Source organism: Musca autumnalis, unplaced genomic scaffold (assembly GCF_047663935.1).
Source record: "Musca autumnalis isolate F117 unplaced genomic scaffold, ASM4766393v1 scaffold_2, whole genome shotgun sequence".
NCBI classification, from domain to species: domain Eukaryota; kingdom Metazoa; phylum Arthropoda; class Insecta; order Diptera; family Muscidae; genus Musca; species Musca autumnalis.
Window position 1 is genome coordinate 29840683 of NW_027411755.1, and position 18691 is coordinate 29859373.

Sequence of the window (18691 nt, forward strand, 5' to 3'; positions counted from 1 at the left end):
AGTACCATAGGGATTTTTTACAGCTTTCGGACTACTTTCTCAGAAAGTACGGACTTGTCCCTGAAAAAAATTGCACCGTCGTCATGGGGGCAGCGAACAACAAAAATAAAAGCGATTCGAAAGCCGGCCTTAAACTGCATTTTCCCGAAATTTTGTGTGGAAGGTACCTGAAGGAGTTGACATATATAGTCTATATTCAAGCCTGATCGATGTCTCGTAGAAATATTACGATATGCAAAGTAGGGACCAAATTCATTACTGCCTTCCGGAGTTATTGTGGGCACACATTTTTCAAATATTTTCGAACTTTTGTGGGAGAGGTACCTAAAGGAATGGACCGATATGGCTCACCTTCGGACATAAACTAAGTTCAGACAAAATATTACGATGACCAAATTTTAGACCGAATCGGCAGATCCGTTCGAGAGTTATCGTGCGCTCCAGCCAGCCAGACAGACAGATGGACGGACATGGCTAAATCATCTCCAAATTGTCTGAAACGGATTTCATCCACGTTTCTTAAAAAATAACTATTGAAAAATCCACGTTTCTTAAAAAATAATTTAAAAAAATTCACGTTTCTTAAACAATAATTTTTCAAAAATTCAACTTTTCTTAAAAAATAATTTTTAAATAAATCCAAGCCTCTTAAAAAATAATTTTTTAAAAAATTCACATTTCTTAAAAAATAAGTTTTTAAAAATCCACGTTCCTTAAAAAGTAATTTTTAAAAATTCACGTTTCTTAAAAAAACACTTTAAAAAAATCCACGCTTCTTAAAAAATAATTTTTAAAAAACCACGCTTCTTAAAAAATAATTTTTCAAAAGTTCTACTTTTCTTAAAAAATATTTTTTAAAAAATCTATGTTTTTTAAAAAAAATTGTTTAAAAATGAATTTAAAAAAAAAACAATTGTTTACTAAAAAATAATATTTAAAAAATCCACGTTTCTTAAAAATAATTTTTAAAAAACAATAATTTTTAGAGAATCCACATTTCTTAAAAAATAATTTTTAAAAAATCCACGTTTCTTAAAAATAATTTTTAAAAAACAATAATTTTTAAAGAATCCACGTTTCTTAAGAAATAACTTTTAAAGAATCCACGTTTCTTAAAAAATAATTTTTAAAAAATCCGCGTTTCTTAAAAATAAACTTTAAAAGACAATAATTTTTAAAAATCCACATTTCTTAAAAAATAATTTTTAAAAAATCCAAGTTTCTTAAAAATAATTTTTAAAGCATCCACATTTCTTAAAAAATAATTTTTAAAAAATCCACGTTCCTTAAAAAATAAATTTTAATAATTCACGCCTCTTAAAAACCAATTCTAAAAAAGTCAACGCTTCTTAAAAAAAAAAATTTAGAAAACCACGCTTCTTAAAAATATTTTTTCAAAAATTCTACTTTTCTTAAACAATATTTTTTAAAAAATCCACGTTTCTTAAAAAGTATTTTTTAAAATTGAATTTAAAAAAACAATTGTTAAAAAACTTTATTTACTAAAAAATAATATTTAAAATATCCACGTTTCTTAAAAAAATTTAAAAATTCCTGTTTCTTAAAAAATTAAAAAATAATTTTTAAAAATTCATGTTTCCTAAAAAAAACTTTTTTTTAAAAATGCATGTTTCTGAATTCTTTTTTTATAAATCCAAGTTTCTGAAAAATTTATTTTTAAATATCCACGTTTCTTAAAAAATTGATTTTTAAAAATACACGTGCGCTCCAACCACTACGTATTAGCTTCGTTCCAGTGTTTTTATACCCTCAGCATTTATGCTAACGAGGGTATATACACTTTCATACGGGCAAAATGTGCTTTCGGAAAAGTTCAGTTTAGGGCCATTTCCCGAATCACTGTGATTTTTGTTTTAGCAACTTGTATTCACTGCCGTCCATACGACGGCACAAGTTTCATCAGGGGCAAGTCCATACTTCCCGAGAAAATAGCCTGAAAGGTGCAAAAAGCCCCTATGGATGGAGCGCAAGATAACTCTCGAGCGGATTTGCCGATTCGGTCCAAAATTTGGCCTTCGTAATATTTTGTCCAAACATAGTTTAAATTCGAAGATAAGCCATATCCTTCAGGTACCTCTCCCACAAAAGTTCAAAAATGTTCGGAAAAATTGTGCGCACGATCACTCTTGATGGGAGTGACTGAAGTAATCCATACCTTGCAGATCCTAATATATCTACCAGATATAGATCAGGTTCGAATATGGACTATATTTGTCTACTCCTTCTGGTACCTATCTCACAAAATTTCGGATAAGTTTACTTTAAGACCTGCTCTCGAATCACTTTGATTTTTATTGAAGCGATTTGCATTCGATAACTCCATTACGACGGTAAAAGTTTTTTCAGGGGCATGTCCATAGTTCTTGAGAAAACAGCCCGAAAAGTGTAAAAAACCCCAATGGCAGCATATGTAGTGACTGTAGAACACGATAACTCTCGAACTGATCTACCGATTTGGTCCAACATTTGGTCTTCATCATGTTATATCCAAACATAGTTTCATGGGGCAATACCGGTCCACAACTTCCGGTACTTCTTCCCATATATTTAAAAAATTTCACTAAAATGCTAGGACGATATGACTTGAATGGGGCAGCCAATTTGGTCCAAAGCTTCGATCTCCTAATATTTTGTCGAAATTTAGTTTAACTTCTAAAGTGGTCCATATCGGTCCTCCCTAAGGGTAGCTCCCCCACAAAAGTTCAACAATTGTGTCGATCTGTCCGCAGATGAAAGTTTCAATTCACATAGGGTATATCTCTGTCGGCAAAGCCGACTGATACTTTTTTACTTGTTAGATATAGAAGTTCAGGTGACATTTTTAGGTTTTTTGTTAGGATTTCACCATTTTGCTTGAAAACCGTAAGTCTTATCGAAATGGGACTAGAGAAAATCTTATAGTAGTAAAAATTCTCTACAAAACTGAAGTTCGTAATTTTTTCCTAGGTTGTACCATTTTTGTGTTATATAAGTTTATTTTGGGAAATTGCAGTCATGACATTGTTTTATAAGGAGGCGATACAGTCAGTGAATTGTCCCAATTTGAACTTCTATATCTCAAAAATGGTAAAACCTACGAAAATATCATAAAGGGCAATCTTGTAGAGAATTTTCACTGCTACGACATTTTCTATAGTTCCTTTTTGATAAAGCTTGCGGTTTCCCAGCAAAATCGTGAAAACCTAAAAAATCCCTAAAAATGTGAACTATGACCGCGAATTATTTAAAAAGCCCTCCTGCGATTTTTTTTTGCTTTTTTGATTTTTTTCATCTATAAACATTTTAGTTTCAGAATCCGCAAAAACTTCCCACGTGTAAGCTCCTTTCATTTAAAGTTGGTTCAAGAGCACCGTGTGTATCGTTTTTATATCCTCCACCATAACACTGTACAACAAAATTGAACTTTTTTAAAAGTACAAGAAACCCAGCACAGATTATGAAAGAGGACCAAAAAAAAACACGTGTATCGGCGTTTTGAAAGTTTATGTCGGGAAGTAACCTAAATAGGCGTGGCCAGTTCCACCCATTTCTACAGGTTTTCAAATATTCGACATCAGATTCCTTGGAATCCTTGCATTTTAGGTATAAAGTGGCTTTGGCAATATTACTGACAACAATGCGGGGTACCCTTTTATGAAAAAATTAACCCTCACGCGGGTCACTAAAGGGGTCTTTTTGGTCCCTTTTTTAAAAACGTTTATAATCTCCTTTAAAAAGTGACCGTATCAGATCAAAATATTCCACAAAATTATTTGCCATAAAATTCTACTATAGGTCGCCGAATACACCAAAATTCTAAATCGTACCTAAACGCCAGAAATCTGCCAAAAATAAAATCACGTTTTAGGGTTAATGTTCCACGATTTGATACAGCCCCCATATAACGGTACCTCCCGATTTTATTATTTTTATTTTCACGGCTTTATCTTCATTATCACACCCAAATGTCTGAAATTAATTTGTCTTCGTTAGGGGTATAAAAATTTCCACCTGAAATTAGTCGGTATAGGTCCACGCCTTTATATGGGCCCTTAGAACGGTACATGCCGATTTATAGTATTTTCATGATTATGCCCTCAATATCCCACCGACATGGCTAAAATTTGCTATTTAGTATTGAAATTTGTAGGTATATGTCCACGCCTTCATATAGCCCCCATAGAGTGGTACATCCGATTTTCGGTATTTTTAAGGTTCTGGCCTCCATATCCCAACAAAATGGCTGAAATTAGGTATTTAGGCTTCGTTAGGGGTATAAAAATATCCATCCAACATTTGTTCATGTAGCCACCTTAAAACGGTATCGCTCCCCCTTAAAACATTATAGCCATGTATCAGGTTCTAGAAAATCCATGTAATAATTGAGATTGAGATCCGTAATAATTGAGATCGTTGAAAAAATCATCCCTTAGAATTCACGATTACAGCCCCGAAAGTCCATAAAAATTTCTTTCTAAAAATCCACTTGTATTTCATGGACATTCTAGGAAAAAGACCTCCTACCTTTTAAGTCCTCCTTCATAATTAGAGTCCTGGAAATTATTCCCAAAAAATCTTCATATAAAACTCAAGATTATAGCCTGGAGGTATAGAAAAATCTTATTTAATAAATCTTCTTTAATAAATAAATTGTACAAATAAATTTATACATCCTTATAGGTCAGATTCAGGCCCTGACCAAATAAATATGTTCGAAATATCCAAAGAAAATGTTTTATTTGGAAGATTTCCGATATCTTTAATGAATCACGGAATAAAATGTACGATTATAGTCCCAGAGGTTCTTTAAAAATCTTTTGTAAAAAGCAATAAAAAATAAGTGTTTATATACCAGTAAATCAATTAGACCTGGAGAGTTTTAAAATATTTTTTCCAAAATTGTATGACTGTAACAAAATCAAAAAGACTTCTGGAAGCCCAATATATTCCAAACAGAAAATAAAAAATACATTTTATTTTGTTATTTTAAAAAATATTTTATTTAAATATGAAAATGGTAAAACTTAAAAATAAATATTTTTCTCATTTTTGTTACAGTTTCTATTTAAAACCAAATGAAAACATTTTCTAAAACTAACATTTTAAAACGCAATACCGTTAATAAGTTTCTCCAAAAAAAAGAAGAAAACCATTAATTATATCGCTCTTAATTAAATTAAAATAATTAAAGAATTAAATTAAAAAAATAAACTTATGTATTTTAATAAATTTCATTAAAAATTAATAAAAAATATATTTCTTTCTCTTATAAAATAAACTTAAATAAGATCTTAAACAAGCAGTCATGGTTTGTAATTCAAACCTTTAAAAGAAAACCCTTCCACATTCTCTCTTTAATAACCCTCAATTTCACGGCACACCCCATAACTATCACGTCTCTTGCCGGGAGCACAACGTTCAATACCATCACTGAGTAAAGCCTTGGCTTCACCATCAATCAAGCCATCAGTATGCAACTCCAATTCTAAATCATCTTCCAGGGGGCGAATATGTATGGTGGGTAAAAAGACATCATCATATTTTAAATCGCCATCACCTTCAAGGGTCTGCTTTGATTCCAGTACTTCACTTGATGTCGAGGGGGTATCGTCAAAGCTGCGGGCCGTAGAAGGTAAATTGAAATGTGGTATATCAATTGGTGGATATAGCTGGGCTGCACCTAAAGACATGTCGGCACGATACATGGGAATTTGTGCAATTCTCCGAGGAGTGCCATGTGATGACGTACTGCTGCTTCCTCCCAAACGATTTGAATCCAAATAGGTGTCGCCTCTTATGTAGCGTGCCAAGCGATAATAGCCGGGATTTTGAATGGATTCTGAAAAGAAGGGAAGAAAAAAGGGTTTATTGAAGATTTTTGATTTTAATTTTTACAAAAAATGGCAACGTTTATTGCACGGAAAGTGTTACAAAAATATAGTACAAATAAATTTGTACATCATCTTGGGTTAGATTCATGAGCTAGGAAAATAACTATTCTAAATATCAATATCAAATTTTCTTCCTATGTTAGGTTCTGAAGAAAAAACAAATTTAAATAGATTCATACTTGCAGCTGATATGTCAAGAATACTTCTGATCTACAAATATATTTCAATAAATTCCTAATTGGTCTAGAGTTGCGATCATTATCTCTGCTATTAAGAATGAGGCCTAAACAATGATCGACTAATTAAATCAATTATTTATTTATCTATTTTATGTAATTATCATTTAATAAAATCCGAGAATATTCTAACAAAAAATAGATCCGATAAATGAACACCTTTTAATCGACAATATTTTAATTAACCAGTTGTGACAAGATTTAAATAAAAGCAATTATCTAATTAATATATAATCGAAAATATTCTTGAAGACCCGCAAAAGCTAAAAATAAATTACAAATAATTATTTTGTGGTAATGGACATATTGGGTGATGTGATCAAAGGTCCACATAACCACATGGTGGGTTGATAAGAAACAGATGAGGTATTATTTGAACCTATTATCAATAACGCGAATTTTTCAGAAGTAATTAATTACCAATAACGTGAATTTTTTGAAATAATTTTGGAGTGTCAGTTTATAATTTGATGGACTAACATTCCTTCAAAAATCAACATTTTACATCTGCTTTGGGTCCTCTAAAATTCTTTATAAAATCCACATTGATATCTGCTTTGGGTCATCCAAAATTAATTTAAGATCCCACGTTTAAATTCTCAGAAAAGGTAAATAAAAATCAATGTAAATATCCTCTAAAAATTCTTTAAACATTCACTATAAAATTAACTCTAACAATTAACAAATCCCAAAAAATTCTCCAAAAATTCTTTAAAAATCGACGTTAAAATCCACTCAAAACACGACAAAATCCTCTAATTTTTTTTAAATTCACTATTAAATCCCCCAAAAAAAAACATAAAAAACCACAATAAAATCCTTTAAAAATCTTTAAAATTTCACGGTAAAGTCGTCTAAAAATTCTTTAAAAAAATCCACGTTAAGATCTTTTAAAAATTCAAGTAAAAATTCTTAAAAAAATGCATGTAAAACTTCTTTAAAAAATTCTCGCAAAAATTTTTAAAAATCCTCTATAAATTAAAAATAAACACTATACAATTCTCTAATATTCTATAAAAAATCCACGATAAAATCCCCTAAAAAATTTAAATAGAAAAAAACACGATAAAAACTTCTAAAAAGTCTTTAAAAAATCTACGATAACATCTTCCAAAAAATCTTTAAAAAAATCCACAACAAAATCTTCTAAAAATTTAAAATGGGTAACCACGATAAAACCTCTAATAATTCTTTAAAGAATCCACGATAAATAATTCTTAAGAAACACCACGTTAAAAGAATCATTGAAAAATCATCTTCAAAGTAAAAATCCAATTAAAAATTCACGTAAAATTCTTTAAAAAATCCACGTAAAATTCTTAAAAAATCCACGAAAAAAAATCATAAAAAATCTTAAAAAATTCACGTAAACATCCTTCAAAAGATCCGCATAAAAATTCTCTAAAAAAACTCTTAAAAAATCCACCTTAAATTCTTTAAAATTCTACGTTAAAATCCTCAAAAAACCGTTAAAAAATCCACGTGAAAATTCTTTAAAAACCCTCTAAAAATTGTTTAAAAAATCTAAAAAAATAAACGCCATGAAATCCTCTAATATTCTTTGAAAAATCCACGATAAAATCTTCTACAAATTTAAAATAGAACAAGTAAGCCAATGCTATAGTCGGACGGGGTCGACCATGTAATACCCTACACCTTTACCCCTGAATCTTTATATGTTCTAGAAAGATGTTTATTGAAATCTCAGGTACATTTTTGTAGTTGACGGTACCCTTAATGTTTGGGCGATTCGATATCAGTGGACAAGAATCGGAGAAAAAAGTGTAAAAAAAACAAAGAAACAAAAAGTTTTGGTCCATTTAACCCTCTAAATATTATCTGCTCGCCATCTCAAATTGCAAGCTTCATCTTTGCCATATAGTCTTACCTTATTTAAATCGAGGCGATCTGCCTATTATTGCGACCTACAGAGCATCTACAAACTCGAATAAAAATTATGTTTTTGGTCCATTTAACCCGCTAAATGTTTCACGATCATCACCAATTAAAATAGCGATCTATTCTGATGTAAAACCGACCTCCATACCAAATTTCGTGGCGATCGGTCCATAAGTGCGGCCTGGAGATTGATTACAATTTATAATGGACAGACGGACACACGGACGGATGGACACACATCTCAAAATCGCGTTATCCCGCCGAGATATGAAGATTGGTATACCACATTGGGGGTCTCCGACGAATATTTCGCGGTGTTACATGCATTTTTACCGAAACAAACTTATAATACCCTTTCCACATAGTGGAGTAGGGTATAAAAATAGGATAAAATCTACTCAAAAGTCTTTAAAAAAATTTACGATAAAATCCTATAAAAAAATCTTAAAAAAAATACAATAATAACTCTAATAATTCTTTAAAGAATCCACAAAAAAATCCTATAAACAATTCTTAAAAAATCTAATTAAAAATTCTTTAAAAAATCCACTTAAAATTTTTAAAAAAATCCACGTAAAAATTCTTAACAAATTCACGTAAATATTAACAAATTTACGTAAAAGTCTTAAACAAAAGCACATACAAATTCTTTAAGAAAATTTACTTCAAAATCCTCGGAAAATTCTCTAAAAAATCCACGTACAAAAATGTTTAAAAAATTACTTTAAAATCTTTAAATTCTTTAAAAAACTCACGTAAAAACCACTCTCCATGAAAAATTCTTTAAAAAAATCAGCGTTAAAATTCTATAAAAAAAATCCACGTAACGATTCTTTAAAAAAACACGAAAAGTTCTTTAAAAAAATTCACGTTAAAATCATCGGAAATTCTTTAAAAATTCCAGCAAAAATTATTTTAAAAAACACGAAAAATTCTCTTAACGTCTACGTTTAAATCCCCCTAAATTCCTTAAAACATCCTCTAAAAATTCTTTAAAAAAACACGATAAAATCCCCCAAAAATCCTTTAACAAATCCACGATAAAATCCCCAAAAAATTATTTAAAAAATCCACGATAAAATCCTATAAAAATCGTAAAACCCCCACGTAAAAATCCTATAAAAATTCTTTACAAAATCCTCAAAAATTCATTAAAATTCTCCAAGAATACTTCAAAAATCCACGTTAAAATCCTATAATTTTTTAAATCCACGTAAAAAAACCTCTAAAACTTTTTTAAAATCCACGTTAATTCCTCCAAAAAACTCTTTAAAAAATCCACGACAAAATTCAGTAAAGATTCTTAAAAAAATCCCCTTAAAATCCTCTAAACATTCTATAAAAATCTACCATAAAATTCAGTAAAGATCCTTTAAAAATCCCCTAAACATTCTATAAAAATCCACGTTAAAATTCTCTAGAAACTCGATAAATCCTCTAAAAATCCTCGAAAGTCCACACTAAAAATTTAAAAAATCCACGTTAAATCTTCTAAAAATTTATTTAAAAATCCAAAAGTTCTTTTAAAAGTCCACGTTAACATTTTTAAAAATTATTTAAAAAATCCACGTTAAAATCTTCTAAAAAATTTACCTTAAAATCGTATAAAAATTCTTAAAAAAAACCACGTTAAAATCTTTTAAAAATTATTTAAAATATCTACGTTAAGATCTTATAAAAATTCTTTAAAAAAACAACGTTAAAATCTTCTAATTTTGTTTTTTAAATCCACGTTTAAATTCTCTCTAAAATATTTGAAAAAAACTCCAGGTTTAAATCCTCTAAAAATTCTTTTGAAAATTAACGTTAAAAGCCCCCAAAAATTCTTTAAAAAATCCACGTAAAATCCTCAAAAAATTCTTTAAAAATCCATGTTAAAAATCCATATTAAAATTCTCTAAAAATTCTTTAATAAATGTTCAGAAAGTTCCTCTAAAAATTCTTTAAAAAATACTCAAAAAGTTCTTAATAAAATCGCCGTTAAAATCCTCTAAAAATTCTTTAAAAAATCCATGTTAAAATCTTTTAAAAATTCACTTCAAAATCCTCCAAAAAACCTTAAAAAATCCCATACAGATTTCACGTCAAAATCCTTAAAAAGTGTTTAAAAATATTCCAAAAATTCTTTTAAAAAAAAAAACACGTTGAAATCCCCTAGAAATTCTTCAAATCCTTCAAAAAATGAACATTGATATCCTTTACAAAAATCTTTAAAAAATCCACTTAAAGTCCTCTAAAATTTGTTTAAAAGTCCATGTTAAAATCCTCTAACAATTCTTTAAAAAGTACTTAAAAAGTTCCTCTACAAATTCTTTAAAAAATACACAAACAGTTCTTAATAAAAACCCCGTTAAAATCCTCTAAAAATTCTTTAAAAAAATCCATGTTAAAATCCTCAAAAATTCGTTAAAAATTCACTTCAAATCCTCTAAAATCTTAAAAAAAATCCGTGTTGTAATCCTCTAATATTCTTTAAAAATTTCACGTCAAAATCCTTAAAAAATGTTTAAAATATCCTCGAAAAATTCTTTAAAACAGCCAAATTGAAATCCTCTAAAAATTCTTTAAAAATCCACGTTAAAATACTCTACAAATTCTTTAAAAATCCATCCTCAAAAAATTCTTAAAAAACACCACTTCAATGTCCTCTAAAAATTCTTTAAAAAATCCACTTCTAAGTCCTCTAAAAAGTCTTGCAAATTTTCACGTTAAAATATTCAAAAATTCGTTAAAATTCTCTAGAAACTCGATAAATCCTCTAAAAATCCTCGAAAGTCCACACTAAAAATTTAAAAAATCCACGTTAAATCTTCTAAAAATTCATTTAAAAATCCAAAAGTTCTTTTAAAAGTCCACGTTAACATTTTTAAAAATTATTTAAAAAATCCACGTTAAAATCTTCTAAAAAAATCTACCTTAAAATCTTATAAAAATTCTTAAAAAAACACGTTAAAATCTTTTAAAAATTGTTTAAAAAATCTACGTTAAGATCTTATAAAAATTCTTTAAAAAAACAACGTTAAAATCTTCTAATTTTGTTTTTTAAATCCACATTTAAATTCTCTCTAAAATATTTAAAAAACTCCAGTTTTAAATCCCCTAAAAATTCTCTTCAAAATCCACGACAAAATCTTCTTTAAAAAAACCACGATAAAAATTCTTTTAAAAATCCACGTTAAAGTCCTCTAATTTTTTTTTTTTTTTTTTTGATTTAATTTCACTACAATACCCTCAAACTTTTTTTAAAAAAAAATCCGTGTAAAATCCTCCAAAAATTCTTTAAAATGAAAATTCTTTAAAATTTTCTTAAAATAATCCAACGTTAATATCCTCAACAAATTATTAAAAAATCCACGTTAAAATCCTCTAAAAATTGTTTTAAACCCCACGTTAAAGTCCTCCAAAAATTCTTTAAAACATTCCACGTAAATCCTTTAAACATGTTTTTAAAAAATCCACTTTAAATTCCTCTAAGAAGTCTTTAAAAAATACTCTAAAAATTCTTTAAAAAATCCACCTTAAATTCCTTTAATTTTTTTTTTCAAAAATCCTCAAAAAGTTCATTAAAAAATCCTCTAAAAATTCTTTAAAAAACCCACTTCAAAATCCCATAAAAATTATTCAAAAATTTCACGTTAAAATCTTCAGAACTTATTTAAAAATCCACGTCAAAATACTCAAAAAATATATAAAAAAGCGACGTTGAAATTCTCTAGAAGTTCTTTAAAAATCCAAGTAAACATCCTTCAAAAATCCACATTAAAATCCTTTAAAAAATTCTTTAAAAAATCCACGTTAAACTCCTCTAAAAAATTTTAAAAAATCCACGTTAAAATAAAAAAAATTGTTTAAAAAACACTTAAAACCTCTAAAATCGTTAAAAAAATCAATTTTTGAATCCCCTAATAATTGTTAAAAAATTATCGTTAAAATCCTCTAAAAAATTAAAAAAACCATGTTAAAATCCTCTAAAAATTATTTAAAAAATCCATGTTAAATCTTTGTAAAAGATTAAAGATTAAAATCCTTAAAAAATCCTCCTCCCTAAAAATGCTAAAATCCTCTAAACATACTTACAAAATTCACGTTAAAATCACCTAAAATTCTGGTAAAAATTCACGTTAAAATCTTCTAAAATTCTGGTAGAAATTCACGTTTAAATATTCTAAAAATTCCTGAAAAATCCACGATTAAAATCTCCAGAAACTCTTTAAAAAATCCACGATAAAATTCTCTAAAAATTTAAACATCCACGTTAAAATCCTCTAGATATTCGTAAAAAACCCATGTCAAAATCCTCTAAAAAATCCACATTTAAGTCCTCTAAGAATACTGTAAAAACACGAGTTAAAATCCTTTAAAAATTCTGTTAATTCACGTTAAAATAATCTAACAATTTTTTTTAAAAAATCACTCTAAAAATACAAAATTCCTGCTAAAATATTTTAAACTTTTGTTAAAAATCGTGTAAATATTCTAAAAATTCCGGTAAAAATCCACGTTTAAATGTTCTAAAAATTCTATAAAAAATCCACGTTTAAATGTTCTAAAATTTTTTTAAAAATCCAGGTTTTATGTCTTCTAGAAATTCATCAAAAATCCACATCTTGGGTCTTCTAAAAATTCTTTAAAAAATCCACGTTCTGGGTTCTCTAAAACTTCTTCAAAAATCTACGATTTGGGTTCTCTAAAAGGTTCCTCTAAAATTTGTGATAAAAATCCACGTTTTGGTTCGTCTAAACTTTGTGTTAAAAATCCACGTTTTGGTTCCTCTAATTTTTTTAGTCCACGGTTTGGTGCTATAAAATTTATTTTAAAAATCCAAGTTTTGGATCCTCTAAAAATTATTTTAAAAATCTAGGTTTGTGGAGTGCTTTGGGTCCTCTAAAAATTTCTTTAAAAAAATCTTACCTGCATTCGGCCGACTTGCCAACTCTGCTGGCGGCAGGGCCTGTATAACTGTAGAATCCGCCTCCAAATAGGGTTTCATCAAATGTTGATAGGCCAAAGGATATGAGGGTGGTGGCAAAACATCAACTTGTCTATCGGGATTCAATCTAGCCTGCATCTCAACATCACCATCGTGCATTGCAGAAATGTCCACATGATATGGTGTACGACCTTCAATAAAATCTCCTACCCTAGCCGAGGGAGTCAAGTGATCACTTTGCCTTGGCAAATATTCAGGATTCTTCATTGCTTGGCGATATTTTAAGGAGCCACCATCTGGCTTAAGGCCCGAATTACTTGGAGAATATTTCTTTTTATTCGATGACTTCAGCGAAGAATGAGGAGTGCGACGAGATCCTGATTTCCCCAAAATATCGAGAATATTGAAGCTGTCTGTTGGTGCGGCTGGTATTAACAGGAACATAAAATTATCCAAATCAGCCCGAATGTTATACTGACCCTCTTGCCGCTGATCATAGGTAATGACACGACGTTTGGGTGCATCCAATTCTTGGATAATACCTGGCAAGGTAACGGGTAATTCAGAAACCACTTCTTGTATCAAGCCAGGATCTTTCATGGACTCCGTGGTAGTGGTGGTAGAGGTGGATGATGAGGATGATGATGTGGAGGAAGAAGATGATGATGAGGAATCATCTTTAAACAAACTTTCAGATAATTTTTCATTCAAATTAGAAGTTGTGGTTTCTAATGTCACCGTACCTCCATATGCAGGTCGTCCAATTGCAGCTGCTGCCAAGCCCATACAGGCCATCCATATTATTATATAATTCATTATTGAATTTTTAATGATTCGTTTCTTTGTTTTCTTCCCGAAATAGATTTCTCTTTCTATAGAATTTGCAAAAGCACCACTGTTTGAAATACAAAACAAAAAATATTCCACAACTTTCTTTCCTTTCACTTGGCCAAAACAATTGGCTCCGCGCACACTCACAAAGATACAACCGACTGCTAAACAGGTAGCAGGTAACAACGATTCCGTAAATGTTCTTGACCGTTGCTCAATCCGCGTTAAACTGTTCACATTGCTCTACTGTTGGCCAAGTTAACACTTCGTTTTGGTGGGTTCTACTCAAACAAATAGCGGCAGCGATCTCGCGATCAGGGAGAGAGCTAATGAGAGTTAAACGGTGTCGCAACAGCGATGCTGCTGCGAATGCGTGAGATCCGCGAAATACTTGACCACTATCGGATTACAAGCACCCTAACTGGCGGCATGTGAATAGTTCGAGATATGAACCAATCCCAAACAACTTTCCAATGGTGTATTTTTAAAAGAATTTTTTACAGCACCCCAACCACATTTTAGGCGTGGATTTTTAAAAGAATTGTTTACAGCACCCAAACCACATTTTAGGCGTGGATTTTTAAAAGAATTTTTTACAGAACCCAAACCACATTTTAGGCGTGGATTTTTAAAGAATTTTTACAGCACCCAAACCACATCACCACAGCGTGGATTTTTAAAAGAATTTTTACAGCACCCAAACCACATTTTAAGCGTGGATTTTTAAAAGAATTTTTACTGCACCCAAACCACATTTTAAGCGTGGATTTTTAAAAGAATTTTTACAGCACCCAAACCACATTTTAAGCGTGGATTTTTAAAAGAATTTTTACAGCACCCAAACCACATTTTAAGCGTGGATTTTTAAAAGAATTTTTACTGCACCCAAACCACATTTTAAGCGTGGATTTTTAAAAGAATTTTTACAGCACCCAAACCACATCTTAAGCGTGGATTTTTAAAAGAATTTTTACAGCACCCAAACCACATCTTAAGCGTGGATTTTTAAAAGAATTTTTACAGCACCCAAACCACATCTTAAGCGTGGATTTTTAAAAGAATTTTTACAGCACCCAAACCACATCTTAAGCGTGGATTTTTAAAAGAATTTTTACAGCACCCAAACCACATCTTAAGCGTGGATTTTTAAAAGAATTTTTACAGCACCCAAACCACATCTTAAGCGTGGATTTTTAAAAGAATTTTTACAGCACCCAAACCACATCTTAAGCGTGGATTTTTAAAAGAATTTTTACAGCACCCAAACCACATCTTAAGCGTGGATTTTTAAAAGAATTTTTACAGCACCCAAACCACATCTTAAGCGTGGACTTTTAAAAGAATTTTTACAGCACCCAAACCACATCTTAAGCGTGGATTTTTAAAAGAATTTTTACAGCACCCAAACCACATCTTAAGCGTGGATTTTTAAAAGAATTTTTACAGCACCCAAACCACATCTTAAGCGTGGATTTTTAAAAGAATTTTTACAGCACCCAAACCACATCTTAAGCGTGGACTTTTAAAAGAATTTTTACAGCACCCAAACCACATCTTAAGCGTGGATTTTTAAAAGAATTTTTACAGCACCCAAACCACATCTTAAGCGTGGATTTTTAAAAGAATTTTTACAGCACCCAAACCACATCTTAAGCGTGGATTTTTAAAAGAATTTTTACAGCACCCAAACCACATCTTAAGCGTGGACTTTTAAAAGAATTTTTACACCACCCAAACCACATCTTAAGCGTGGATTTTTAAAAGAATTTTTACAGCACCCAAACCACATCTTAAGCGTGGATTTTTAAAAGAATTTTTACAGCACCCGAACCACATCTTAAGCGTGGACTTTTAAAAGAATTTTTACAGCACCCAAACCACATCTTAAGCGTGGATTTTTAAAAGAATTTTTACAGCACCCAAACCACATCTTAAGCGTGGATTTTTAAAAGAATTTTTACAGCACCCAAACCACATCTTAAGCGTGGACTTTTAAAAGAATTTTTACAGCACCCAAACCACATCTTAAGCGTGGATTTTTAAAAGAATTTTTTTATGGATTGTCTCATAACTCCTAACCATAGCAACAATGTTCTCTGCTAAACGCAATCGCTGCTGAAATGTTGTTGCTTGTCATTATTTGCGAGCTTTGTTGACTTTCGCCAAGTCGATGTGAATCGCTGGCCGAATTTTTGTTGACAACAACAGGTTAAACGTTTAAGATTCACTCACGCGACACCACAAAGAATACCTGTGGTCAGCGAGTCGTGCTAACAATGTACTCAGGTTACAATGATGGACTGTGTACAACGAATGATGCTGCGGCGGCTTCATGGGAATCTCAAGTTATTTTGAAGATGATGCTCTGATACTAACCAGAGCTTCATTTGTGCAAGGCATATACAGGCTTTCTTTTCATACCGTTGCTTGTTGTTTTTGCTGTGTATTTGTAACATTAACAATTTCATGTACACCTCAGATACTGGACACTGATATGGGATATTAGATTGCAAATAATCTCTTTGGAATATGTATGTAAAGGTGATGCCAATGTAGAGGTTATTCTGTGAGTGTGTGTCAACAACAGGTGCAAATGGTACAACGTGTTTGACTACAGGACACAAAGCGGCCATTAAACGCGGATTTTTAAGCGAATTTTTGGAGGACCGAAACCAAATTTTAAACGTGGATTTTTTAAATAAATTTTTTGAGGACCCAAAGAGACATAAAACGTGGATTTTTTAAATAAAATTTTTGAGGACCACAGGCGACATAAAACGTGGATTTTTTAAAAGAATTTTTAGAGGACCCAAAGAGACATAAAACGTGGATTTTTAAAAGAATTTTTAGAGGACCCAAGAAGACATAAGACGTGGATTTTTAAAAGAATTTTTAGAGAACCCAAAGTGACATAAAACGTAGATTTTTAAAAGAATTTTTAGAGGACCCAAAGTGACATAAAACGTGGATTTTTTAAAAGAATTTTTAGAGGACCCAAAGTGACATAAAACGTGGATTTTTTAAAAGAATTTTTAGAGGACCCAAAGTGACATAAAACGTGGATTTTTTAAAAGAATTTTTAGAGGACCCAAAGTGACATAAAACGTGGATTTTTTAAAAGAATTTTTAGAGGACCCAAAGTGACATAAAACGTGGATTTTTAAAAGAATTTTTAGAGGACCCAAAGTGACATAAAACGTGGATTTTTTAAAAGAATTTTTAGAGGACCCAAAGTGACATAGAACGTGGATTTTTTAAAAGAATTTTTAGAGGACCCAAAGTGACATAAAACGTGGATTTTTTAAAAGAATTTTTAGAGGACCCAAAGTGACATAAAACGTGGATTTTTTAAAAGAATTTTTAGAGGACCCAAAGTGACATAAAACGTGGATTTTTTAAAAGAATTTTTAGAGGACCCAAAGTGACATAAAACGTGGATTTTTTAAAAGAATTTTTAGAGGACCCAAAGTGACATAAAACGTGGATTTTTTAAAATAATTTTTAGAGGACCCAAAGATACATAAAATGTGGATTTTTTAAAAGAATTTTTAGAGGACCCAAAGAGACATAAAACGTGGATTTTTTAAAAGAATTTTTAGAGGACCCAAAGTGACATAAAACGTGGATTTTTTAAAAGAATTTTTAGAGGACCCAAAGAGACATAAAACGTGGAATTTTTAAAAGAATTTTTAGAGGACCCAAAGAGACATAAAACGTGGAATTTTTAAAAGAATTTTTAGAGGACCCAAAGAGACATAAAACGTGGAATTTTTAAAAGAATTTTTAGAGGACCCAAAGTGACATAAAACGTGGAATTTTTAAAAGAATTTTTAGAGGACCCAAAGAGACATAAAACGTGGATTTTTTAAAAGAATTTTTAGAGGACCCAAAGAGACATAAAACGTGGATTTTTTAAAAGAATTTTTAGAGGACCCAAAGAGACATAAAACGTGGATTTTTTAAAAGAATTTTTAGAGGACCCAAAGAGACATAAAACGTGGATTTTTTAAAAGAATTTTTAGAGGACCCAAAGTGACATAAAACGTGGATTTTTTAAAATAATTTTTAGAGGACCCAAAGTGACAATAAAACGTGGATTTTTTTAAAATAATTTTTAGAGGACCCAAAGTGACATAAAACGTGGATTTTTTAAAATAATTTTTAGAGGACCCAAAGTGACATAAAACGTGGATTTTTTAAAATAATTTTTAGAGGACCCAAAGTGACATAAAACGTTGATTTTTTAAAATAATTTTTAGAGGACCCAAAGATACATGAAATGTGGATTTTTTAAAAGAATTTTTAGAGGACCCAAAGAGACATAAAACGTGGATTTTTTAAAATAATTTTTAGAGGACCCAAAGATACATGAAATGTGGATTTTTTAAAAGAATTTTTAGAGGACCCAAAGAGACATAAAACGTGGATTTTTTAAAAGAATTTTTAGAGGACCCAAAGAGACATAAAACGTGGATTTTTTAAAATAATTTTTAGAGGACCCAAAGAGACATAAAACGTGGATTTTTTAAAATAATTTTTAGAGGACCCAAAGAGACATAAAACGTGGATTTTTTAAAAGAATTTTTAGAGGACCCAAAGATACATAAAACGTGGATTTTTTAAAATAATTTTTAGAGGACCCAAAGAGACATAAAACGTGGATTTTTTAAAAGAATTTTTAGAGGACCCAAAGATACATAAAACGTGGATTTTTTAAAATAATTTTTAGAGGACCCAAAGTGACATAAAACTTGGATTTTTTAAAAGAATTTTTAGAGGACCCAAAGATACATAAAACGTGGATTTTTTAAAAGAATTTTTAGAGGACCCAAAGTGACATAAAACGTGGATTTTTTTAAAAGAATTTTTAGAGGACCCAAAGTGACATAAAACGTGGATTTTTT

General features: G+C 30.3%; 1 protein-coding gene across 2 annotated transcripts; it reads right to left on the reverse strand.

Annotated features, from left to right (window-relative positions):
* Positions 1–4971: 4971 nt before the first annotated feature.
* LOC141392612 (uncharacterized) lies at positions 4972–14029 on the reverse strand. Of its 2 annotated transcripts, XM_073965544.1 has the most exons (3): positions 13700–14029; positions 12938–13633; positions 4972–5839 (listed from the first exon to the last, which is right to left on the reverse strand). In XM_073965544.1, exons 1-3 carry the CDS (start codon positions 13770–13772, stop codon positions 5355–5357), a joined length of 1254 nt encoding a protein of 417 aa, XP_073821645.1. In that variant the 5' UTR covers positions 13773–14029; the 3' UTR covers positions 4972–5354. The 2 variants fall into 2 exon arrangements, with proteins under 2 accessions (XP_073821645.1, XP_073821646.1); XM_073965545.1 differs by having other exon boundaries at positions 12938–14011.
* Positions 14030–18691: the final 4662 nt, after the last annotated feature.